This window comes from Salvelinus namaycush, chromosome 13 (genome assembly GCF_016432855.1).
Source record: "Salvelinus namaycush isolate Seneca chromosome 13, SaNama_1.0, whole genome shotgun sequence".
Taxonomy (NCBI): domain Eukaryota; kingdom Metazoa; phylum Chordata; class Actinopteri; order Salmoniformes; family Salmonidae; genus Salvelinus; species Salvelinus namaycush.
Genome location: NC_052319.1, coordinates 28,830,767 through 28,856,338, shown reverse-complemented (window position 1 = coordinate 28,856,338; position 25,572 = coordinate 28,830,767). Strand labels below are relative to the sequence as shown.

General features: G+C 45.4%; 2 protein-coding genes across 5 annotated transcripts in view; both read right to left on the bottom strand.

Annotated features, from left to right (window-relative positions):
* Window positions 1-600: 600 nt before the first annotated feature.
* LOC120058074 (E3 SUMO-protein ligase RanBP2-like) lies at window positions 601-22,122 on the bottom strand. The gene is made up of 29 exons (XM_039006551.1): window positions 22,051-22,122; window positions 21,374-21,441; window positions 21,178-21,289; window positions 20,748-20,900; window positions 20,157-20,387; window positions 19,931-20,073; window positions 19,563-19,758; window positions 19,174-19,474; window positions 18,908-19,089; window positions 17,342-17,529; window positions 16,952-17,075; window positions 16,462-16,623; window positions 16,116-16,253; window positions 15,770-15,901; window positions 15,444-15,653; window positions 14,686-14,757; window positions 14,418-14,559; window positions 14,190-14,290; window positions 9,068-14,069; window positions 5,450-5,611; window positions 5,265-5,345; window positions 4,985-5,157; window positions 4,255-4,843; window positions 3,985-4,095; window positions 3,699-3,844; window positions 3,002-3,275; window positions 2,363-2,535; window positions 2,048-2,221; window positions 601-1,648 (listed from the first exon to the last, which is right to left on the bottom strand). Exons 1-29 carry the CDS (start codon window positions 22,120-22,122, stop codon window positions 1,343-1,345), a joined length of 9,918 nt encoding a protein of 3,305 aa, XP_038862479.1. The 3' UTR covers window positions 601-1,342.
* Window positions 22,123-24,685: 2,563 nt separating this feature from the next.
* LOC120058398 (LIM and senescent cell antigen-like-containing domain protein 1) overlaps window positions 24,686-25,572 on the bottom strand; it is a 41,898-nt gene continuing 41,011 nt past the window's right edge. For all 4 annotated transcript variants that reach the window (XM_039007031.1, XM_039007030.1, XM_039007032.1 and 1 more), the window contains exon 10: window positions 24,686-24,900. In XM_039007031.1, the coding sequence (XP_038862959.1) occupies window positions 24,786-24,900 (115 nt within the window). In that variant the 3' untranslated portion in view covers window positions 24,686-24,785. The remainder of the gene's footprint in view (window positions 24,901-25,572) is intronic.

The following is a 25,572-nucleotide window of genomic DNA, read 5'->3' as shown; positions in this document are numbered from 1 at the left end:
GAAACACCTCTTTAGCTGTTCACTTGTAATACAAATACATTAAATATACAGTACCAGTCAAAAGTAGGTTGGGTGATTGTGGAGGCCAAGGTCATCTGATGCAGCACTCTGCCATTTCTCTTTGCTTAATTGAGCTGTTCTTGTGGACTTGGTCTTTTACCAAATATGGACTTGGTCTTTTACCAAATAGGGCCATCTTCTGTATAACAACCCTACCTTGTCACACCAAACTGATTGGCTCAAATGCATTACGAAGGAAAGAAATTCCACAAATTAACAAGCCACACCTGTTAATTGAAATGCATTCTAGGTGACTACCTCAAAGCTGTTTGAGAGAATGCCAGGAGTGGGCAAAGCTGTCAAGGCAACGGGTGGCTACATCAAAGAATCTCAAATATTTAGATTTGTTTAACACTTTTGGTTACTACATGATTCCATGTGTTATTTCATAGTTTATCTTCACTATTATTCTAGAATGTAGAAAATAGTAAAAATAAAGAAAAACCCTGGAATGAGTGTCCAAACTTTTGACTGGTAGTGTATATTTGAAATCGGACAGGGTTCAGTTATAAAGCAACTTTATTTTTTAAAGACTGTCTCCAGCATCTTGTATTTATTTATTGACAATAAGAATTGTTAACCCCAATTGTGACCCGACCATAAAATATTATATTTAGTATGTCGCCTCTCCCAAATTGTCAGACTTCATATTCCTACCTTTTAGTTTAAGACAGGTGTAGAGTCTCAATTTGCACATTATGAAATCAATGTATAGCCTACACACACACCTAAAAAAAAGTATACACAGGCAGCAAAAGGAACACAGTACCAAACAAACATTGGTTGGTTTAAAAAAAAGGTCGCGATAATCTCAATTAAGACTTAATTACACAAAACAAATTGGGTGAGGGAGCTTATGAAGGAACCAGCGCTGTCAACTCTTATTGGAACACATGCACACAAAAAAGACAAAAAAGTAGTCCATGTACATTATACACACAAAGAGTCTGGGGATTCACACAGGGACATGCAGCCCTCAGGATGCGGCAGGGAGAAAGTGCAACTCAGAAGGAGACACTGGCCCGGTCTCAAATTAAAGCCTATTCCCCCCATTGTGCACTACCAGAGCACTTGGGGCTCAGCTCAAAAAAAGTGCACTAAGTGGAGTGCACTATATGGGGAATAGGGTTTCATTTGATATCTGCCTACTATAATTGTGCTCAGTTTGAAATGCTATAACTCCCCAGTCCATGACCAGAGTGAAGGCCCATAGCCATCCAGTCAGTGACTACATGTTCAGCACTACAGTGGAGTTGTCCAGTCAGTGACCAGAGCTCAAGCTCTACAGTTGTCCACATTTGGTGATGACAATCTTCTTGCTGGGTTTGCCAGTCTTGGTGCCCAGCTCTCCCATGCTGCGGACCACATCCATGCCCTCTCTGACGAAGCCAAAGGCCACGTGTTTGAAGTCCAGGTGCTCAGCCTTCTTCAGTGTGATGAAGAACTGGGAGTTGTTGGTGTCTCGGCCTTGGTTGGCCATGGACAGCAGCCCCGGACCCGTGTGGCGCACATCAAAGTTCTCGTCCTCGAACTTGTTCCCGTAGATGGACTTCCCTCCTGTCCCGTCCTGGTTGGTGAGGTCACCACCCTGAGTAGACAGAAATATGTTAGGAAAGACTTATCTGATGTATCCCTATGAAGATACAGATAAAAGCAAAATTAGATAGAGCTGTGGTTTACAAACTGTTTTTGTGTTCCAAGAGGCACTGACTGACCTAGTTGGGAAACATGGTATTGAAGGTTATGAAAGCACGTTGGTGGTTCTGAGTATTGTCTGGTTTCAGTTTAACCTGGTCATCACTAGTTAACAGTCATAAACCACACACTCCTATAATTTATCTTCTTAAAATCTGATTTTAAACCCAACAACAACCTTATATTAAGACCAAAAAGCAAATGTGTTTTTTCACGATATAGACAATTTAGACTTTGTGGCTGTGTTATTTAATGGAAACTGTCCAACCCCACACCGGCACTCCCCCCTCACCTGACACATGAAGTCCGGTACGATCCTGTGGAAGACAGAGTTGCGCAGCCCGAAGCCTTTCTGTCCTGTACACAGCGCTCTGAAGTTCTCAGCCGTCTTGGGGACAATGTGAGAGAACAGTTCTATGGTGACCATTCCCAGGGGCTCGTCGTCAGCGGAGATGGAGAGGTACACCTGAGGGCAGAGTTTCATATAGATTATTTTACAGGCCATAATTTTAGTAAAACACCCAACAAATGATTTTAGGTGGAGGGGACAAAAGTCGTAGGCTAGGCGCTCCACCTATACAATAGCAGGCACGGGAAAAACACTGACCTGGGGGTTGGTGTCTCTGGAATGTTCCTGGACCCTGGACATCTGGGGGGAGAGGGCCGAGGCCTCTGATTGGCTCATACGGCTCTGACACTCACAGAAGGTCTTCCTGAAACACTCAGCCAGCTCTGCTGTCTTGAACTTGGCTGCCAACTGCTCCACCTTACCCTCGCCCTCTGGAGACAACACAGGATCAATACATTTATCAATTCATCAACTATATACAGTGGGGCAAAAAAAGTATTTAGTCAGCCACCAATTGTGAAAGTTCTCCCACTTAAAAAGATGAGGCCTGTAATTTTCATCATAGGTACACTTCAACTATGACAGACAAAATGAGAAAAAAAATCCAGAAAATCACATTGTAGGATTTTTAATTAATTTATTTGCAAATTATGGTGGAAAATAAGTATTTGGTCAATAACAAAAGTTTATCTCAATACTTTGTTATATACCCTTTGTTGGCAATGACAGAGGTCAAACGTTTTCTGTAAGTCTTCACAAGGTTTTCACACACTGTTGCTGGTATTTTGGCCCATTCCTCCATGCAGATCTCCTCTAGAGCAGTGATGTTTTGGGGCTGTTGCCCAGCAAAATATATTTACATAGCACTGTGTTTGGCGGAGCTGTGTGTAGACCTACCTGCAAAGTCGGTAGCGGTCCAGACGAGGGCTTGGTTGGAGGTGTTCATGGGTTTGAGCTCCATGCTCTGGCAGATGGTGTGATTGGCACACACCTTCAGCACCTGCTCCCTCCTCATCAGCACCCGGTAGAACCTCTTATCGGGGTGGAAGAGGATCTTGATGTCTCCCACACCCCTCTCCTTCCACTGGCCCAGGTCTCTCTCCCAGCGGTACAGCTTGGTACGCTCCTTAAACAGGATCTCCTCATCCTCCTCCCCTGACTTAGTCTCCACCTAGACAACACAGTTAGGCGCAGGTTAATCAGGAGGGTGTAAGTTTACAGAACTTGTATAGAAATGTATCAAATAGAACAGGCAAGATTCTCTGTCACAGATAGAATGTGGAGTCATGACAGCTCTAGACCAAGCCTCCACCTAAAACACATTTACAGTGAATTATAATGACAACGTGGAGTCTCTGCTTGGCATTCAGCATTAAGGAGATAGATTGGGGGCAAGGCCCTGTAATAACCTAGCGTCCTGTTGAGGGGGTGTACTTGTACATCAAGCTGCATCACGCTTCAGCAAACAGGTGATAGGCTCCTGTACCTATGAGCTGTTCCAGCTCGCACAAGCCAAGGCTACTTTACTTTATAATGATCACATTCCCAGTAAGGTTAAGTGGAATTAGATTAGTAGCAGTGTATTGATAAGTACCTCTGGTAGGGTGACTATGGGATCAAAGTGAATTTCCACATTATTAGCGTCCTCTTCATGACTCCTCTCCTCCCCTCCTTCAGTTTTGGGTGGGGCTGCAGCTCCAAACAACGTAGCCCCGGCATTCGCCCACGAGAAGTTAGAATCTAACAAGGAAACATTTTAAAAGTTAACTGAAATGCTTGTTTTCACTTAAACACAGCTCACAGTTGTGTCATGGAAACTTGTAAAACCTTAAAATTAAGCACATATTGAATTTGCTTCAGTCAACTGTAGAAGTGCCAACCTTGTTTTCCGAAGGCGAATTCACCCCCAGTGTTCTGTGCCAGATCAGCGAAGGAGATCCCTTCCCCTCCCAGATCACTGAAGCCCAAGGAGCCAAATGAGTTTGGAGCATCTGTAAAGGAGAAATAAAGGATGAGAAGACAGGTTGCTGTACTGGTGTCAGAAGTGAGACTGTGCTGCTGTGAGTACATTGAATGTATTCACAAGAGGGACATGCTCTTCCTGATCAGTGTAGAATGCAAAGGGCTCTGCAATGATAAATATCTCATACCCTGAGTAACGGTTGTAGTAAATGTCGACGTGGAGTCCGGCTCCGAGGTCTTCTTGGTAGACAGGTCTATGGGGCTGCTGCTGGTAGATGCAGGAGTAGAGTCTGACTGATCTGGAGCCTGCTTACCACTGCTGGCTGCAGGGTTTGGAGTTTGACAAGAAACACAACTGCTTGCAGACTCCTCATTTCTAACAAGACATGCGTCACACTCCCACTGCCCTGGCTTTTTGACAAACTGTGCACCAAATCCAAATGAGGCAGTCACCAAAGCTGGGGCACTAGCAGCAGGTTTTGCTGAAGGGTTTGAAGTTTGAGCCTGCTCCCCGCTGCTGGAGACCGCAGTCTGAGACTGTGTTGGAGTGGAGTCTGACTGATCTGGAGTCTGCTGGACCTCTGCCTCCTGGATGGTTACCGACTGAGCTAGGAACTCAGCCTCTGCTGCAGAGGACTGAACCTCTGCCTCAGACAGATCTGGAACCTGTACCTGGCTGCTGGGGGACTGGTCTCGGAACTGTTGTTCTGGCACTGTATCGCCGGTGCTGGAGGACACAGCCTCAGATGAAACAGGGTGTGCGCTTCTCTCTGTGTTCTGAAACACAACCAAAACATCAATATTTGCTTGAGAGAACTATAGTAGTTTTAATTTCTTATATCCTAATGCCACATAAGATGTTCATCTACGTGTGCAAACAAATGAATATATTATGGAAGTCTCTTGTGCTTTGCATACCTCTGTCTTGAAGTCCTCTGGCTCGTCTTTCTCTGCCTTGCCGCCTACACCACAAAAAGTTGGAGGCAGCTGCAGCGGCTTGGCTTTCTGCTCCTCATCTGGAGTAGACCTCTTCTCCAACACCACCTCAACCTCCGGGTACAGACCCTCAGCACCTATCTCGGCCTGAGCTGCTGAGAGGAGAAGGTTATTGGAGAGGCAACATTTGAGGAGAAATTTCACCAACCTATCAATGGCTATTCATACGGCTCTCTATAGCCACTTTGGCTATGAAACTTACCAGAACTTGCAGCCTTTCTCTCAGGAGGATCCTGGTACAGTTTTCCATTCAGCGCTTTAACTGCAGTCTCAAAGTCCTCATCTGCAACACAAACTAACGTTAGCAACACGGTCATCTACAACGCGTAAACCTTTGCTCATACAAGTAGAAAAGTTTTGCAAGAGAGCGTTGGTGTCATTTCTCACCGTCCGTCTGGTCGTCACTAGTGTTTCCTGGTTCGTTCTGGTAGCAGAAGAAGGTGAGAGGCAGCAGGAGTTCCCTGGCCAAAGCAGCCTGCTCCACAGTCGGCTGCCTCTCGTACACCACCTCCACCTCACTGTCATCATCAGCCTTTGCCTGGGGGGGTGCTATAACACAACACAAAGAGTGAGGCAACTCAGGAGACCCCCTTCCTACAGAACAGATGTTGAAGGCAGTAACAGAATGATACAACTTTATTTACCTCCAAGGTGAATTTGCATAATATAATCCCAAATTACTGTACAATAAATGGATCTACAGAACATTTTAAGACTTGACTCAACTATGCTGCAAGGTTGTTTGGCTGTAGGGCAGACAGGCTAACATTTAATATCCTAAAAATTGTTCACCTGCAAAAAAGTCATTAAACCATTTCACTAAGGAGGTAGTTGCATGTCTAGGGTTAGTTCCAAACCGAAACACATGCATCTCAAAAATATTGACATCATGCATTTCACCACACCAAGCAAGCAGTCTCATATCTCTGAGAATGCGTTAACTATTGCGGAAGTGAATCTCGAAGGCATCAAACATTAGAACCATGGATCTACAGTATACTGTACACGAGGCCAACCATAGAGGATTCCAGTTACCATTTCCTACTGGTTCTCTAAAACCAATTCATATGCCAATTAGCTTAATATAAACATCCCCATAAAAATCTGTCCGTTTAAGCTAGAGACACTAAAAGTATGTGGACACCCCTTCAAGTTAGTGGATTTTGCTATTTCAGCCACACCCATTTGACAGGTGTATAAAAATTGAGCACAAAGCCATGCAATCTTCATAAACAAATATTGGCAGTAGAATGGTCTGTACTGATGAGCTCAGTGACTTTCAACGTGGCACCCGGTCAACTTTAAGTGCTGTTATTGTGAAGTGGAAACATCTAGGATTAACAACGGCTCAGCCGCGAAGTGGTTGGCCACACAAGCATAGTGCCAACAGTAAAGTTTGGGGGAGGAGGAATAATGGTCTAGGGCTATTTTCCATGGTTCCAGTGAAGGATACTCTAATGCTACTGCATAACATTACATTCTAGACAATTCTGTGCTTCCAACTTTGTGGCAACAGTTTGGGGAAGGCCTTTTCCTGTTTCAGCATGACAATGCCCCCGTGCAAAAAGAGAGGTACATACAGAAATGGTTTGCCGAGATCGGTGTGGAAGAACTTGACTGGCCTGCACAGAGCCCTGACCTCAACTCATCGAACACCTTTGGGATGAATTGGAATGCCGACTGCGAGCCAGGCCTAATCGCCCAACATCAGTGCCCGACCTCACTAATGCTCGTGGCTGAATGGAAGCAAGTCCCCGCAGCAACATTCCAACATCTAGTGGAAAGCCTTCCCAGAAGAATGGAGGCTGTTGTAGCAGCAAAGTGGGGACCAACTCCATATTAATGCCCATGATTTTGGAAGGAGATGTTCGACGAGCAGATGTCCACATACACTACATGGCCAAAAGTATGTTTTCTTTCATTGATGCGTCTCAATCTGCAACCCACTGCATCCACTTATGTTGCAGTTCCGCATCTGCGGTGAAAGGTGACAGAGAGTGGTGTTTGGCCTACAAACTATTGTAGACCAAAGCTGACTCTTATGAATACGATGGTGTTCTCCGTTTTGCTCTACGACCCCCACAAGCATCTTGGGACTCGTCTGAAGTCGGTACAGCCGATATGCCAACTTCTGTCTGTAGCGTCCGGACAGTTTGGGCTACATACTAATATAACCCCTCTGTGGAAAGGTGAGACACGAACATGTCGTTTTTTTTGCTCTAGGATGGCCACAGCCCTTACAAGACTTCTCTGAAGGTCCCCCGGTACCAGTTGAAAAAATTTTATATTAGTATATGGACACTGTTTAGTGCCAAAAATAAGGGGTTAAATAGATGTACTTTTTTTTACATTTAAAAAAAAAAAAGTTTCCTGATCTTTCTTATCTCTCTCAGATATAGGACAGACACATTGTACCATGTAGTAAAGCTGTTATTCTGTGTGTTTGTATGGGGCTAATAGCAGGCCAAATCAAATTTGATAAATTGTTTCATATTTTGATACTTCAAGCGTGCATAAAATTCAAAATAAAATAATCTTTGGTATGACCTTAATAGATGACCATCCAGTGGTAGAAAAATAAACGCTTGTAACATACAGCAGCACATTCTACCTGGGTTTGAAATCTTGGACATACTGGAAATCTCTGGAACGAACCGGACCAGACAAGGTGTTGCCTTTCACACTGTTGCTACCCATCCTGGACTAAAAATGTGTGTGACGTTGAAGTGTGTGTGTGACAGTACATTCCTGTCAGGAAGCATGGCTGGAATCTCCCCGTGTCTCCTTTCAACAGAGGGAGAAGAACTCTATCATGGCCAACACTCCACTGGCCGCTACCAGGAACTTAGTCCTTTCACCTTTCTATTAGCTAAACAGCTTGTCTAACTTTTATTCGCAGTAAGCCTAACAAGCAAAGTTTGAAATGTGTTCCACCCTCTTGTAGCTTTAGTGACACTTGTCAAGGAGTGCCCTCAAACTCAACTCTGGACCTCAAAGCCAGTTCCACTGCATTTTTTTATTGTCCCCCTCTATAATCAGGGACTGATTTAGACCTGGGACACCAGGTGTATGCAATGAATTATCAGGTAGAAGAAAAAAAAAAAACAGCAGTCTCTGGATCTTGTAAGGTAAGCGTTGAATACCCCTGCTTTAGAGTAACAGTAACTCTTGAGTATCAGATGGCATGCAGCTCGTTAGGTTATTGTATTAAAGGTTTGTATGTTCCACTAGTTGCATGCGGGTTAAGACCGGCTACAAAGCAGGCCCAGCCAGGTGACAACTGTGTAGGTGACGTGTCACAGCACACACACAGTGCAGTGACAGAGTACCTGGGGGCTCAAATTGGGTGGATGAGGTGCTGGTCCAAAAAGCCATTGGGTTATCTTTGAAAAGCCTAAAATCCAATCCTACAAAATAATGGTTGGCAGGTGAGACAAGCTGAAATTGGGAGGGGGGGGGGGGGGGGGGGGGGTTGGATTAAGGTATTAAAGTGTGTCTTCAGTGAGATTCAAGTTGAACATCATTACATTATCTAAGTGTAATGGATTCTACAATCGTTCTATATTCTGTCCTGTCTCCATCTGCCTTCATGAAGATGTAGCCTGCTATAATTCTTTGAAAATGGAGTGACTGCATTATCCTTAGGGGATTTGATTATTAGGCAAGTGTACAGTACAAGTGTACTGGATTATATAATTGATTACATCTGCTATCATATTTAAACTATATCATTAAATTACAAGGGTGAGGAAGTACATGTAAATTAGTCTAGTGGGAGTGACTGGGTTAAGTTCGGTTCTGCTAACACAGTGTGGGCTGGTGGAAGAAGCAATGAGATGAACCAATGGGACATGACTGGAATCACAACGGGGTCAAATTGTGTGATAACTCCATTGTGGGAGGGGGGGGGGGGGGGGGGAAAATCACCATTCAAAAACAAGCAGTTCACACTGAACCACAAGATCAACAAAATCAACTAAGAAAGGATAACAATAAAAGGCTTACCTTTTTCAGGGATTTTGAATGCAGGTGAGGGCTGGGAGGTCCAACCGCTGTCTTTAGCCTTGGAGCTTTCTGAAGAACCATCCTCCTTGGACAACGGGAGGCTGCTGCCAAAGATCTTCTGGAGAGAGTCGGTTCCGAAGAGGAACTTGGGAGGAGACATCACCATCTTAGAGGGGTTGAGAGGGCTGTGTGGTGTGGAAGTGGAGGCCTTGCTGTCAGGGGTGTGGAAAGTCTCAGAAGACAGCTCTGTCCGTTCTCTGGTGGTCTCCTCCAGGATGGCCACAGCAGCCTGTCCACACACTGTCATCCCTGGAGCTGTTGCTACCTCCTGAGGGGTCTCACAGGAGGCTATGGGAGTAACCAGAATCTCATTCTCTTGGGCGGTTTTAGCCTCGTCAAAGACGTCTCTGAAAGAGTTGGCCACATCCTGCAGTTTAAACCTCACTGCTAACTGCTCCACATTTCCCTCAGCTACCTCAGCAAAGTCAATGGCACTCCAGACCCAGGCCTTCTCAGCACCCTTCATGGGCTCCAACTTCATAGAAGACGTGACCCAGTGGTTTGCGCAGATCTTCAGGACTTGGTCCCGCCTCATGAGGAGTCTGACTCGTTTGGTGTCGTAGTTCTGCAGTATCTTAAGGTCTCCAATGCCCCTCTCCTTCCACTGGTTCAGGTCTTTGTCATAGCGGTACAGCTTTGCTCTGTGGCTGAAACACACATTTTCATTCTCCTCTCCAGTGGAGATCTCCACCAGGTCTGGCAGGGGAACCACAGGCTCAAAGTACAGGCCGTCCCGCTCCTCCTCCTGGGTCACGTCTTGCTCCTCGTCCACAGACACCCCGCTCTGGTTCAGCTTGGCCGGAGACTTGGTAGGACTGACGACAGGCTGGAAGCTGAAGTTAAAGCCAGCTGTGGATTCTCCAAAGCAGAAGAGGTTCTTCCTGATTGGGCTGCTTGCTAGGGGTGAGGCGTAGACAGATGTGTCAGCACTGTCATCCAGAGCCTCCTCTCTCAGGTCATAGTTGTCCCATTCTAAGGTAGGGCCAGTGCTCTCCGCGTGGGGCTTGATGATCAGACCTGAGGTGTTACTGGCTGTTGTGATGTTAGCTTGGCTGTCGTCCTCCTTGATCTTTGTTTTGTCATCAGTCAGGAAGGATTTAAGGTCTTTCAGACCGGACTTCATCTCCTCTGCCTTCTGGATGAGATGTGCAGTTCTGCCTGTGTCGACAAGCTTGTGAGGAGTCTGCAGTGGGATGTCCAACAGGAGCCTCTGACACTCCTCAAACTTAAGCTTGAACTCCTCAGCCAGCTCTGGGGTTTTAAACTTGGCGGCGAGTTGCTCCAGTTTGGCATCTCCTTCTGAGAAGTCATTAGCAAGCCACATCCAAGCTTTGTCGGAACCAGCCAAGGGCTTCAAGTTCATGGTGGTGGTGATCCAGTGGTTGGCACACACCTTCAGGACCTGCTCTCTCCTCATCAGCACCCTCAGCCTGCCGTTGGTGGCATTCTTCAGGAACTTGAGGACTCCAACACCCCTCTCCTTCCACTGGCTAATGTCTCCGTCAAACCTGAAGAGCTTTACTCTCTGTGAGTAAAGGGCCTGTTCATCCTCCTCTCCTGTGACCAGGTCCACTTTATCAGGCATCTGGACCACAGGTTCAAATTGGATATCGTCATTCTCTTCTGTTTTGTATATGTCCTCTTCATCCTGGTCAGCGGAAGTGTCTGCCCACTGGTTTGACTGAAGGGATGTGAACAGCTGCTCGCCACCATGGGTGAAGTCTCCTTGTGAAATCTTAGCCAAATCTGCAAAACTGAAGTCATTGGGTTTGCCATTCTCATCCTGATCGGTGTTGTCCACTGAAGGCACTGACGCAGATATACCGACACCAGATTCCTTCTCTTTTTCTCTGTGCTGCTCTGCGATATTCTTCAGGAACATGGACGCAGACCCTGAAGCAGCAGTCTGAGTTTCATCTGGTGGGGTTTCCTTTGCCGTTTGAGTGCCAAACTTAAAGCCACCTGCTGGGACGGGCATATTGAAAGAGAAGCCTGCAGCACTGGAGCCACTGCTTTCAGCCTGAGGGGTCTCAAACTTGAAGGATGCAGGGGAACCTTTATCAACTTTGCTTGTGCCAAACTGAAAAGAGCTGTCACTGTTGAAGTTTGCTTTAAACACATTGCCTACGGACTGAGTAGATGTACTTTGACTCCCAAAGCTAAAGCTGAAGGATGAGCTGGAGGGGGTGGCTGTGCTCTTAGCGTTGGGTGTCTGACAGGAGACACATTGACTAGCAGAGCTGTCGTTTCTGACTAGACATGTGTCACAGTCCCACTGTCCCCCCTGTTTGGCAAACATGGCCTCAAGAGAGGGGGTGCTGCTAGCATTGGGTGTCTGGCAGGAAACACACTTAGAAACTGATGCATCATTCCTCACTAGGCAGGTGTCACAGTCCCATTGTCTGTCCCTCTTAGCAAAAAGATCACCAAAGCCTGACACTGTTGGCTTTGATGGTGGTGCTACCTCAACTGTTGATTTTGCTGAGGGATTTGGAGTTTGACAAGAAACACAACTGTTTGAGGAGGCCTGGTTTCTTACAGCACACATGTCACAGTCCCACTGCCCTGGCTTTTTGCCAAACTGGGCACCAAATCCAGAACCTAATAGATTGGTTAAGGGCTTTGATGCTGCTGCTCCATCTACAACCGTTTTGGCTGCATGGTTTGGAGTTTGACAAGAAACACAACTGTTTGAGGAGGCCTGGTTTCTTACAGCACACATGTCACAGTCCCACTGCCCTGGCTTTTTGCCAAACTGGGCACCAAATCCAGAACCTAATAGATTGGTTAAGGGCTTTGATGCTGCTGCTCCATCTACAACCGTTTTGGCTGCATGGTTTGGAGTTTGACAAGAAACACAACTGTTTGAGGAGGCCTGGTTTCTTACAGCACACATGTCACAGTCCCACTGCCCTGGCTTTTTGCCAAACTGGGCACCAAATCCAGAACCTAATAGATTGGTTAAGGGCTTTGATGCTGCTGCTCCATCTACAACCGTTTTGGCTGCATGGTTTGGAGTTTGACAAGAAACACAACTGTTTGAGGAGGCCTGGTTTCTTACAGCACACATGTCACAGTCCCACTGCCCTGGCTTTTTGCCAAACTGGGCACCAAATCCAGAACCTAATGGATTGGTTAAGGGCTTTGATGCTGCTGCTCCATCTACAACCGTTTTGGCTGCATGGTTTGGAGTTTGACAAGAAACACAACTGTTTGAGGAGGCCTGGTTTCTTACAGCACACATGTCACAGTCCCACTGCCCTGGCTTTTTGCCAAACTGGGCACCAAATCCAGAGCCAAATGGCATGGTTGAGGGCTTTGATTCTGCTGCTACTTCTGCGGTTTCTTTCTTCTTACCAAACTGGGCTCCAAAACCAGCAACAGGTATAGAAGTGGAGCCACTGGTTCCAAACGTAAAGGAGGAGGGTATCTGAGCTCCAAAAGCCCCAAATCCCTTTCCAATAGATCCTGTGCTGCTGGTGTCTTTTGACAAGTCAGTTCCAAATCCAAAAGTAAATCCTCTCACTGAAGCTCCCCCACTAGTAAAGCCTTTGGTTTCAGTAGCCAGTTTGCCGTCTTTCTCTGACAGGGAATTAGGGTTGGCAGTCTGACAGGCAACACAGTGCATAATTGTAGCAGCATTTCTTACATAGCACACGTCGCAGTCCTTCTTTGCAAACTGGGCAGCAAAGTTTGTCACCTGAGGAGCAGATGAATTAGGAGAAGTTGCTTTCTTATCTGGCTGATCTTGCCCCTTTTCTGGAGATTTGGGAACTATCTTCTGAGCCTCTTCAAACTTTGTTTTGAAGAGCAATGCCTCGTCTGCCGTTTTATACCGGATGGCCAGTTGCTCAGGCCTTGGTTCCTCATCTGCATAATCAATGGCATTCCAGACCCAGGACTTGTCAGAGCCAGCAATTGGTTTCAGGAGCATATCTGGCGTGATGTAGTGGTTAGCACATATCTTCAGAACCTGCTCCCTCCTCATCAGCAGACGCACTTTCCCTGATGTATTGTGCTTTAGGATTTTGACTATGCCGATGCCCCTCTCTTTCCACTCCTTTGTCTCTGCGTCAAATCTGAACAGCTTGGACCTGTTACAGAACATCTCCTCTTCTTCCTCCTCTCCAGTCTTCACATCTACTTTGTCAGGGAGGGGCACAATGGGCTCAAAGTGAGGCCCATCCTCATCCTCCTCCACATGTGTGCTGTCGTTATCGCTCTCCGGTCCTTTCTCCACCGCTGTGTTCTCCAGCCCAAATACCGGCTTGGTCTGATCAGCGAAACTAAATGGCTGTTCAATTTTTTCAAAAAGGTTTGGTCTGTCCCGACTCTGGGCTGCATCAGTGAAGGAGAAGCCTGCCACGCTTTTAGTGCCAAAGCTAAATATCCCTCCCTGGCTAGGAGGCTCCACCTCTGAGGGGCCCTCCGATTTGGTGGAAATGTCTGATGTTAGAAGCCCCAACAGGTTCTCACTGTTTTTGGCTTTGAAGGTGAAGTCCCCATCGTTGGATTTGAAGTTGGAGTTGAATTTAAAGGCAGCAGATGATGGAGTGGACTGGGCGACGACTCCAGCACCAAAGCCAGGCACCTTAAGAGGCTCAGCAGGGACCTGCTGGCCAAAGGCGATCTTCCCAAAGTCCACAGGCTTCCCCTCAATGCTCTTTGGTGGTTGGACAGATACGACTGAGGGCTTGGTGAAGTAGCCAGGCTCAGGGAGGGGAGGGTTGGTGGTGGGCTGAGAATGGCCGTAGTATTCCTCGCTGTATGGGGAGAGTAGACTGGTTGCTGGTGACTCGAAGTGGAGGGGGGTGCCGAAAACCTGGTCTTGGGGAGGGTAGATGCAGGCTGGTGTTGACTGCAGGGGAGGAGTGTTAGTGGGCTGCTGGTAGGCATACATGTGCTGCTGGGGTGGCAGGCGGTTGACTCCATACACAGGAGCCTGAGACAAAGGGAAAATTAATTAAAACCTAATTCATATTTGCCACCGAAAATACTCTCCCACTTCAAGTATCTAAACCATTCTGAATGCTCAAAGAAAAATCAAGGTATAAACACCTACCTTTGTTGGGGTAACATTGGCTGCAGGACGAAGGAGATACTGTCCGGAGTTATAAGCAGGGGATTGATTGAAATACATAGATGGGGCCTGTGTGGTGGCAACTGTAAACAAAAAGAGAAAAGGTTATAATCAACGGCCATAAATTAATATCCTAGCAACATTGCTATTTCAGTATTCCTAATAATACAGCCCGAAACTACACAACCCAGTTGTGTACTATGTTCCTACCGGTGAGGGGTGCTACATGGAAGGTCTGTGTTGGGGGGTAGCCCTCCTGCATGCTCTCAGCCCCATACCCATCTCCATACATCCTTTGGTGGGGTGACGCCATGCTGTCTGACGAGTTATGTCTCAGGTCATGGACCTCATTCTGCAACCCAACCACACAACACTTAACACAGAAACCATGCATGGACATCTACAATTTAATTAATAGGCACACTTGACATGGGCCACATCTCCCATATCCTCAAAGACAATGAAGCCAGGGGCTGACCTTAAGGGCCTCCACCTGCTGGCAGAGCATCTGCAGGAGGGACTTCTGGTGCTCTGCCCAATGAGGTGGCGTCTTGGGGAAATCAGGAAACGGAGGAGAAGAAAAATAATGAAAATATTATATGTCAAGGTATTTCTATTATTTAGGTGAGAAAAGACCTGTACAGTAAATCTAAAACTGAAGTACATCAATGTCCATGTTTAAAAACCATAGGAAGAGCATCAGTGTCTCAGTGTACAAAACATTAGGAACACCAGCCCTTTCCATGACACACTGACCTTGTGTAAGCTATGATACCTTATTGATGTCACCTGTTAAAATTCACTTCAATCAGTGTAGATGAAGGGGAGGAGAGAGGTTAAAGAAGGATTTTAAAGCCTTGAGACAATTGAGATGGTGTGTGAATGGGCAAGAACATTTTTAAGTGCCTTTGAACGGGGTATGGTAGTAAGAGCCAGGTGCACCGGTTTGAGTGTGTCCAGAACTGCAACGCTGCTGGGTTTTTCACATTCAACAGTTTCCCTGTTTGTATCAAAAATGGTTCACCACCCAAGGACATCCAGCCAACTTGCGTCTGTGGAAAGCATTGGAGTCAACATGGGCCAGCATCCTTGTGGTACACTTGAAACCTTGTAGAGTCCATGTCCTGACAAATTGAGGATGTTCTAAAGACAAAACGGGGTGCAACTCAATGTTAGGAAGGTATTCCTAATGTTTTGTACACTCAGTGTATGTTTACAAGTCAACATTTATCATACCATGTGTCTTTTGGAGGGAGGGACAAAGCTCTTGCTGGGGGAAGGGGTTAACGGGGTGAATTTGATGTGAGAGACTGAGGCAGCAGGCTCAGTAAACTGAGGGCTGAAGTGGACCGGTCTGCCCTCTTCATCCATCGCTTCTCCAATCTCCCCTAGCTGCTGGTTCACATCGTTCAGGAGATCCATAACTTCTTCCATTGAAACGGGCAGCTGGAACAACACACAGTGAATATGATTGAATGTCATGCTTCCAACTCTTAAATCTTCAATTACATGTTTTTGGCAAATAGTCATGTGTATAGATGCCGTATATTGAAATGTGTAACCTTGTCCATGTCGTCAGCATTGGCATTGTAGATCTTGGACAGGTAAGTTCTGAACTTCCCGAGGAACATGACGCACCTGTCCCGAGTCTCCTCCACCCCACTACCAGCCTCCTCAGACAGACGCTGGAAGATCTACACACAGAGATATATCAAAAGGCACAATTCATAACAAATGCATTTTCTATGGTAAGACATTAAAAAAGAAAGAGATACAAATGCTGCCTGCACACAATTAATTTCTTTACTGGCAGCTGCACTAGAAGGCATGGCACTAAAGCGCAGTGGGAAAAGTGCAGGGGGATTGACTACCAGAGCAAGGTAGAGCAGTGAACCCCTCACTACATACCCTAGCTAGGTGCCAGTTAGATGAAATGTTGTTGATGGTCTCCAGAGTAGTGATAGCCTCCTCTGTCCTCCCCTCGACGTCCAAGAGGGTTGCAAACGCTATCATGGCCTCCTCCTCAAAGCCCTTCACTGATGGGATCTGAGATAAACACGCAAACGCAACCTCACTAACCAATGAAAATAGAGCAATGCATACATTAAGCCTGGACTCGTCAACTTTCGCGATTGGCATCAGTGATATGAAAAGTCTACACGTGTCAATGCTTTAACTCAGCAGACTAACAAGTGTTGTGGAAAGCTAGGTTCTAATCCAGTCGGTCAGAGAAGCAGCTGTGTTGGTCACTCACCTGTATGTCTCTAGAGGGGAAGTGTATGAAGAGGGGGTCCAGGGGTTCAGGGATGCTGCGTCTTTGCTTGATTTTGTCCAGCAGGGGGAGCACCACCTTCCAGTAGTGGACACTACGCCCTATGTACTCCTTCTGGTCATAGTAGGAGTTCACACCAACCCCCTGGGAACAACACAGCAGGTGTTAAATCTAAATGCAGAATTGGCATTGCTTCAAATCATCCATTATAACTAAGCACTCATCGTTCTGAGTCGCATTCTCAGAAGTAGTTTAAAGCAGACAATTTACTGTACCAAAGGGAAATTGCTGATGTGTACTATTCTGACTAGACCAAGAGTTATAAATAATGACCATACACTAATTGGAAGTTATAAATACTATTGAGTAAATGGAGGAGGAAATCATTTCAGACAGACGCCTAGCATATCATGTTAACTTATGTAGTGTGTGACAGAAAAAGGCAGGTCTGCCGTCTGGCCGAGGTGTATACCGTTGAACTGAGGTGCTGGGCCCAGTGTATGGGCAGGGCTGGTTGAAGGCCATGTTTCTCTCCAGCTCGAAGGGTGCTTAGTCCATGTTGAACGGTCATCCTCAGTTTGGCTGACATGCCAGGCCTAAAAAAAATAACAGTATTATACATACTAGGACTACAGACAAAAGCAGAACCATAGTCATGTTAACCACAGAGCCATCAGTCAGCTTGATTTCTCCATCCTGGGCCTTTACATTTTAACACAACTTATATAATATCTGTGATCAGTTCAAGTGAGGGAGGAGGGAATGATGCCTGGGTAACTTTTACAGAGCTAGCTTGGGTAGTAAAATGCTTGATTTCAGCCATCTACCATATAAGTATAGCGATGAACCCGTAGTGACTCACGCAGCTTGTTTGTGTATGAGGCTGTAGACGGCGTCCCACCATTCCCTCTGTCTGTCTGTGGAGAGGAGGCGGAGGAGGGGCAGGGGCAGGCAGCGGGGCTCATGGAGTTGCTGTTGACCAGTAGAAGTGATCCTGGCCCTCTCCTGGAGCTGGGTGTGACTGCACCACACCACCCCACACAGGAACACCTAGAGAGGAGGGAATCACCCCATTATTGCGTTAGTTCTTACTGCAGTGGTCACCAACCAGTCGATCGCGTTCGACTTGTCGATCTCCAACGCATTTCTAGTCCATCGCCAAACATTTCTGTAAAAAACCCAACGATTAATCCTCGTGTTACTATTTTTATTTTTTTTAGTCTCGGGCTGTTGGTGGTAGGTGCAGCCAATTCAGCTGCCCTGCGCACCGGGTAGGCAAACTGTTGCCATTTCATGTATCTGGAGGTACAAACTCTGCCTTCCCGGTGGGCCTGGAGAGGAAATCAAGTGCACTATGCCAACGCTGGCCAATCAGATTGCTCAGATGACCGAGTCTGCAGTAACGTAGCAGGCATAATAGAAATCCTCAGGCAAAATTGATACTGAGATTTCAAAATGTTTAAAACCATGACTAGAGAGAGACTGTCAACGAATACAGCAGAGCTGCTGGTTTTATGAGTGAGTCCTTGTTTAAGTTCTTACTCAGCACTGTCAACACTTTGTATTCAACCCTTTTATAACCAATAAAACTTGCGTTCTTTTTTCCACTCAGCGATACAACAAGCAGCGCAGCAGTAATGAATGAGTAGGAAAGTGTATCGATAAGCTTGCGTTATTATTAGCGGCTTGAGTTTTTTTACATCGAGGAATATTTCACTTTCTCTGTTCATAGGAGTAACAACATGAATTTGTGCATGTGGCAGAAATAATGTGATGCGACTCGAGTTTCGCCATCAGCTGGAAGACGGTGTCCCTTTTTGGTCAGTGTCAGCGGAGGGATGTTGACAGGTCTGCTGCTCTCTCCCTCCGCTAAGACTGACCAGCAGATGCAGTCACCATCAGCCCAGTAAAATAAAAAAGCTAATGATTTAAATGTATGCTCACTCAGCTGTGCCTCACAAGTAATACAACAATGGATCTATTACTGGTGTGATCATATAGCCTACCTCAAATTTTGAAATATGAGTTAAAAAAATGTCCCGAACAACAATGCATTGGCAGGTAAATTCAAGCAAAGCCAATATGCATTGAAAATGTATTGGGCCTACAGCTTACTCCACAAACCTCATTGCTACAGTACTGTTTTTAATTGGTTAATGTTGCATAGGCTTACATTTTCCTATGTTAATAAAAAAAAAAAAAATCAGAGCGGTAGATCTCGGCATGCATTTTGACTCAGAAAGTGATCTTGACTCAGAAAAGGTTGGTGACCACTGTCTTAAGAGCGTTCAAGGTCTTTGTATGAATGAAAAATTAAGCAAAAGAAAACAATCAACAATATCATTCGAAGGACAGTATTAGAAGATTGTTACAAGGCTGTTGAGCCTTGTAGAGACAAATATTGTAGAACCACCCCAGCCACACCCACCTCCAGGTCTAGCAGGCAGATGGACTCAGGTGTGTTGGTGTCCAGTTTGGAGGTCTCCAGGATGAGCCTGGGGAACAGCTGTTTGAGCCAGTCCCTCAGAGCAGGCCTCTGGGCCATGAGAGACCACTGGAGACCCAGCCAACACAGCTGCTGGAGGTCCCCTCCTTTGAGCTGGATGGAGCCTGAAGACAGGAGAGGAGCAGGGTTACACAGGGAACTTGTGAGATCAGCTCTTCTCCTGTTGTGTAGACCCACACACATCATACCGTTGTCCCGTTTGATGAGGTCAGATATCGCTGGAGCCTGTGTGTTGATGGAGCGGATGTCGTCGTTGCCGATGAAGGAAGTACCGGCCGGAGCCTGAAGCCCAAACAAAAGCTCAAACAGAGAGCCCTGACCACTACGGTTACCAAACGCCTCCACCACCTCTCTGACAAAGGTATGAGTGTCAGGGTTGAGGTTAAGCAGCATGTGTCCAGCCTGGCTCTGTCTTTCACTGGCCAGCAGCTCCAGATGCTGAGGAGAAGACTGGTCCCCTTTAGTCGCCTTGCTCTTCGGCCCCGGGACCTAAATAGGAAGAATGAAAAGAAGTTGGATACAACATGAAAGACACTGTCATTTGCTAAATACAAAGCTTCCAGTTTGTGTGCATTACCTGGTAAGCCAGTAAATAGCAGAGAGCAGCCAGGTCAATGACAGCCCTCCACTGCTGTTCTCTTTCCTGAGCCATCTTCAGCAGCAGAGTGCCAGCATGCAGGTACAGATGTCCCCTCATCTCCACATAGACCTCAGACAGATCATCTGTTACACTGCCCGCTGTCTTCTTCAGGCCCTGCATCGCACAGTCAAAACTACACAGAGCGAGACAGGTGTTAAATAAGGTACCAACACACGCACACACTGCTACTAATCTAGTAGGACTCTACAGAGTGACCAACTCTGTTGGTAGACTAAGCATGGATTAACTATAGCCAAGTACCAGCAGTCACGTTTCCCTGCCTAGCCTGGTTCTGACAAACACACCTCCCGAGGGCCTTGATGCTAGGCTGCAGTCCTTTTCCCGACAGGGTCAGTCTCAGCAGGCTGCAGTGGGCCAAAAGTAGCTCTCTCTGCAGATGTCTACTCATCTTCTCATTGGATGAAACACTGGGCTGGGCTAGGAAATCCTGAGAAACACCAAATTAAGCACTTTACCATTGTACATGTAATTCCATAAGTGTATATTGTATTTTGTGAGCATCCTGCTGACCTGTAGAGTGTGTACCACAGTAGAGTACCAGTCCAAACTGGATCTAAGCAGGCCTCTCTTCTCTGTAGCCAGACAGTGTTTGACAGCCTCCTCCAGCCTGCCATCAGAGGAGAACAGCTGAACCAGCTTTATGTTGATATGGGCATCGCCAGGTCTCATAGCCAGCTCTGCCTGCAGCAGGTCAAACAACTGGTTCCGTCCCTGCTGGCCCTGTCGATTCAGTAGCCGCTCCTATATGGGGTAGAAGGAGAGTTGGCAAGGATTGTTAAAGAGCAGATTTTTTTTTAACAGCTGATAATTTTTTTAACAGACGTTTCTAGTCCCCGGGACCAGTCTGCTGCTCAACAACTGTTCCTGAGGGGAGAGAGAGGGCGAGGAGGGCATATGCATCAAACAGCTGCCAACTCAACAGGCAGGTAGTGATCTTATGTCAACCCTGTGTCAGTTTCTAAACAATCCTCCAGTCACAATGCAGGCAGTCTTTAACCTTGACACACTATTTCAGGTTAGCCACACCATTAAAAAAAAAAAAAAAAAAAAAGCCCAAAATGCTATTAATACAGGAAATCAATACTGTGTTATAGTTCTTACCTTGAGGTTGAAGACAGCAGGATTTGCAGGCAACAACTTGGCAGCTTTCTCCACCCAGAACTCTGCTCTGCTGTCTCTCTCTGTCTTACTGACCAGCAGCTCAGCCACCTTCAAAACCAGGTCCCCCTGGGCTGGGTTCAGGTCCACAGACCGCTGGACACACAATTAAAGACTTGAAAGCATCTTTACACTGTCAGATAGTTAGGTTTGCAATTGGCATAGCAGATTTTTTTTAGGGATCAGCTTTAATATTACAGATAGAGTATGACTTCTATCAATGTAATAATTTCCAACCACCCCATTTATTTAGCTGTTTCTTCAAACAAATAAATTATATAAAACTGGATGACTGATAAAGCCTAATGGACAGACTAATAGGATACTATAACATTACTAAGTAATTGAGCAACTGGCAGGAATATCAGCTTGCCTTGTAACATCCTACGGCCTTGTTGATATCTCCTTCCCTCTCATAAAGCTGGCCCAGGAACTTGTGTGCTTTGGGATCTCTCTCGGCCACCGTCAGATATTCCGAAACATGTCTAAAAGAGGGGACCAGACATTCTGAATACACACACAACAGATGTAGATACCCACTTCAATATGTCAATATGTTCAGGGCATACCTTTTAGCAAGTTCATACTCCTTAGCCTCGAAGTATAATTTAGCAAATAAAAGTCCTTTAATTGGTTTCTGTGGAAAGAGAACATATGAAGGCCTAGTTTAAAATAAGGTTAAACTCATATATAGTTACAACAGCTAGTTAGCTAACTACTTAAGACAGACATGGTTACCTATTGTATTTTAAAGTACACTAAAAACTTAGGTAGCCAGCTAACTTAGTTGCCTAATACATACGAAAATCGTACCAGCTTCCTGGAAATTCCACAAGCTAGTTAGCTAGTCGGATCCATTCAAATATAAAATTGCTAACTAGAAAAAAAAAAAAAAAAAAGGCGATCATGGCTATCTTCATAGGAAGAGTGACACACAACTAACTAAAGGGCATGAGATGCTTCAAAATATAGCCAGCCCTGCTGCCCGCGCGTTTTCCACACACGTTATTCTTCATTGCGATGGATGAACTTGAGAAGTGTCACATTTCCCAGTGTAGTTAGCGAACGTTAGTTAGCTATCCAAAATGAAGGATCTGTTAGCTACTTGTTGTTGTTTCAGATTTAGTCTGTGGCTAGCTAGTTACTTTCAATGCTTGCAGTACTGCTAGTTATCATACAAGGCCATCATGGCCGTTAGCTTAGCTAGCTAATACACGCAGGATGAAGTGAAGCCGGTTGGACTCACCTCTTTGAGTGAAGGAGAGGAACTCTGTACTGAATAAATATAGCGTTCCACTTCGGCCTTACTTCGCCGCATGGCTGTGTAAAGCGTATTTTCTTGTTATTTCAAAACTAGAATTGCACAGAATGACAAAAATCGGCAGGAATCCTATTCTCCACTCTTGCCATGAGAACGTCAAATGGCAGCGGTACTCACGTGGTGCAGATTCCAACCACGAGCTGTGATTGGTCGAGACTTAGCCAATCACATTTGAAAAATGAACGTGTACTAGCAGAAGGCTGGATCAGTATATTGAATACAAATACAATAGCCTATACTTCAACAAAGTTCATGTTTTCAACAAGGATATGATGCTTTTCTCTCTAACTGGCAGTTCTCTACTTCCTATGAGCATCTAGATAGAAGTCACACTGCCATAAGAGGATAGCTGAGCTTATACACCTAGGAAAAACACACATTCACACATCTTACAGTTCTCATACATGCACTTTCATCTAAAGTAAAAGGAAAAATTAACATTGCAGTTACAAGCAGATCCTAAATCAATGGAATTGTTTGTATCTGCTATGTTTTTCCCCACCTTTAAAAAAACAGTGTAATGCATGACATGTAAAGAATGGAGAAAAGTATTTCCAGATATTATTTGATTCCATTACTGTTGATAAAAGTGGGTTATGTTTATTCTGAAAATACTGTCAAAAACGTACAAACATCTGTTATCCAACAGTTTACAAAACACCCTTCAGTGACATAATGTCTTACATTTTTACTGTCTGTGTGATAAAAGCACAAAGGAAATGTGACAATTGTGAAATAATATGAATAGAACAATATAACACCACACTCAATGTTGTGGACACACAAAAAGCTCTATATGAGATATGCATACACATAGTACTGAATAAGGTGACACCTTTGAATAATATTTCAATACATCCTGAAAAATGTACACAAACCTCTGGTACGAATATGACTTGTCTCTATATGACCTCAACTGCTGGGATGGAGGCTAATCTCTTGCTCAAGAAGCTGTCTAGCAGATCTGGCTCAAAAAGCACTGTACATACATTAGATACTTTCAAATACTTGGCATGTTCTTGATTTAGCTTACCGGTATGCAGGGTGGGAAGAGTTTGACATTTTGGCATAATTCCAATCATTCCGTTTTACCATGCAACTCCTTTAAGACTGTTGGAAAAGCATTCCTCATGAAGCTGGTTGAGAGAATGTCAAGAGTGTGCAAAGCTGCCATTAAGGCAAAGGGTGGCTACTTTGAAGAATCTCAAATATATTTTGATTTGTTTAACACTTTTTTGGTTACTACATAATTCCATGTATTATTTCAGTGCTGATTACTTTACTATTAATCTACAATGTAGAAAATAGTACAAATAAAGAAAAACCATGGAATGAGTAGGTGTGTCCAAACTTTTGACTGGTACTCTTATATTCAACCCAGTTCTGCTGCACAGTAATGTGATTGAGTAGCATCAGTAACATAGCCCAGGTGTCTTGTCTGTTTCTACTTGTTTGGCATGACAATGATAAAGTTGTTGGCTAAGGCAGAAACAGACCAGCACACTGGCAGTAACAACCTTATTAATACTCTTTATTCTTATGATGAAATACCAGGACACTGATGCATACTTTAATAAACAAGTTGGGTTTTGAAGTTAAATTTAAATTAAATATATGAGATAAGCATCTCAAGGATAAATATGAATATAATATGAATATGTCTTTAGACAAAGGCACTGATTTGGCGAGGACTCTTCTTTGTGTAATGTCGGTCTCTCTGCTCATGGGTTGTCACTATTTGGCCAAGCATGAAAAGATTGAAGGAAACTGCAAATGTGATTCATCAACAACATAACCTTAACCCTAATCCCTAACCTTACATCAAGAACAAATAGCTCATGTGGTTGCTCAAACATTCTGATGATATTACTTTTGTCCATTCTAGCATGGCCATCTAGTGACTATAGGCTTCCGGTCTGTCGGTCTCGGTCAGTCTCTGTCTGTCTGTCTGTCTGTCTGTCTGGGTCTGTCTGTGTCGGTCTGTCTGTCTGGGTCGGTCTGTCTGTCTGTCTGGGTCGGTCTGTCTGGGTCGGTCTGTCTGTCTGGGTCGGTCTGTCTGTCTGTCTGTCTGGGTCGGTCTGTCTGTCTGTCTGTGTCGGTCTGTCTGTCTGTCTGTCTGTCTGTGTCGGTCTGTCTGTGTCGGTCTGTCTGTCTGTCTGTCTGTCTGTCTGTCTGTCTGTCTGTCTGTCTGTGTCTGTCTGTCTGTCTGTCTGTCTGTCTGTCTGTCTGTCTGTCTGTCTGTCTGTCTGTGTCTGTCTGTCTGTCTGTCTGGGTCGGTCTGGGTCTGTCTGTCTGTCTGTCTGTCTGTCTGTCTGTCTGTCTGTCTGTCTGTCTGGGTCTGTCTGTCTGGGTCTGTCTGTCTGGGTCTGTCTGTCTGGGTCTGTCTGTCTGGGTCTGTCTGTCTGGGTCTGTCTGTCTGGGTCTGTCTGTCTGGGTCTGTCTGTCTGGGTCTGTCTGTCTGTCTGTCTGTCTGTCTGGGTCTGTCTGTCTGTCTGTCTGGGTCTGTCTGTCTGTCTGTCTGTCTGGGTCTGTCTGTCTGGGTCTGTCTGTCTGGGTCTGTCTGTCTGGGTCTGTCTGTCTGGGTCTGTCTGTCTGTCTGTCTGTCTGTCTGGGTCTGTCTGTCTGGGTCTGTCTGTCTGTCTGTCTGGGTCTGTCTCGGTCTACTTCCGGGCCACTGTCTCCGCCAGCTTCTTCAGCCTCTTCTTAAGTTCCAGAGGAAACTTCTCGTAACACTTCTTACACACCGGCTTCATGTCAAACTCCACAAACTTGTTCCTGTAAGGGAGAGACAAAGATACTGTATGAGCAGGGTTCTGACTTTCATTGATCTATATCAAGAGGTGAAGGTGAAATAAAGAGTCCTACACTCTAGCACTACTTTCTCTCCTGCTCCCTCTCTTCCACTTCTACACCCTCATGTTCTTTCCCCCTTTCCCTCTTGCTCCTGGAAAGATGTCCTTTGAGCATATTCAACTCTACAGTGTTTAGGCTTTAGCAGGGAGAGCACATGTGAAACACATTGGCGTCTGAAAAAAATCAGACAGCAAGTCAAACATCCAGTACACAGAGACAGGAAAGGATTAGTGTTTTAACCATAAACCAGGAACTGGTGAACAAAGCCTTATCTTTACACTGATCTGAGGAAATACACACTACCGTACTGTACATGCCTCTAGCCTCGACCAGCTGATCAGAGAGAACTTCTGGTCGGATTATTACAGCATTACGTTAAACCAAGAGTGTGTCTGGCCGTATAGAATAACCATTTCCTGCAGAGTTTCTAAATATGGTCAACATTGCACGGGAAACCGGAACTGACGCAAAGAACAGCTTAGGCGATTTTACCAACCTGTACCGGTAATTATTTATGATCTGTAGCTAATCTCTACTTCTGTTGATTGTTCTTACTCTAAAAATGATAAATTACAGTGATGGTGAAAGTGATGT

Excerpts from the sequence above, each read along its gene's own strand:
- LOC120058074 (XM_039006551.1), bottom strand. The coding sequence starts at position 22,122 with ATGCGGCGAAGTAAGGCCGAAGTGGAACGCTATATTTATTCAGTACAG. Across the intron at positions 17,076-17,341 it reads CTCATACACAAACAAGCTGC|GCCTGGCATGTCAGCCAAAC; the intron begins GTGAGTCACTAC and ends TATTTTTTTTAG. Across the intron at positions 15,902-16,115 it reads CTAACTGGCACCTAGCTAGG|ATCTTCCAGCGTCTGTCTGA; the intron begins GTATGTAGTGAG and ends CTCTGTGTGTAG.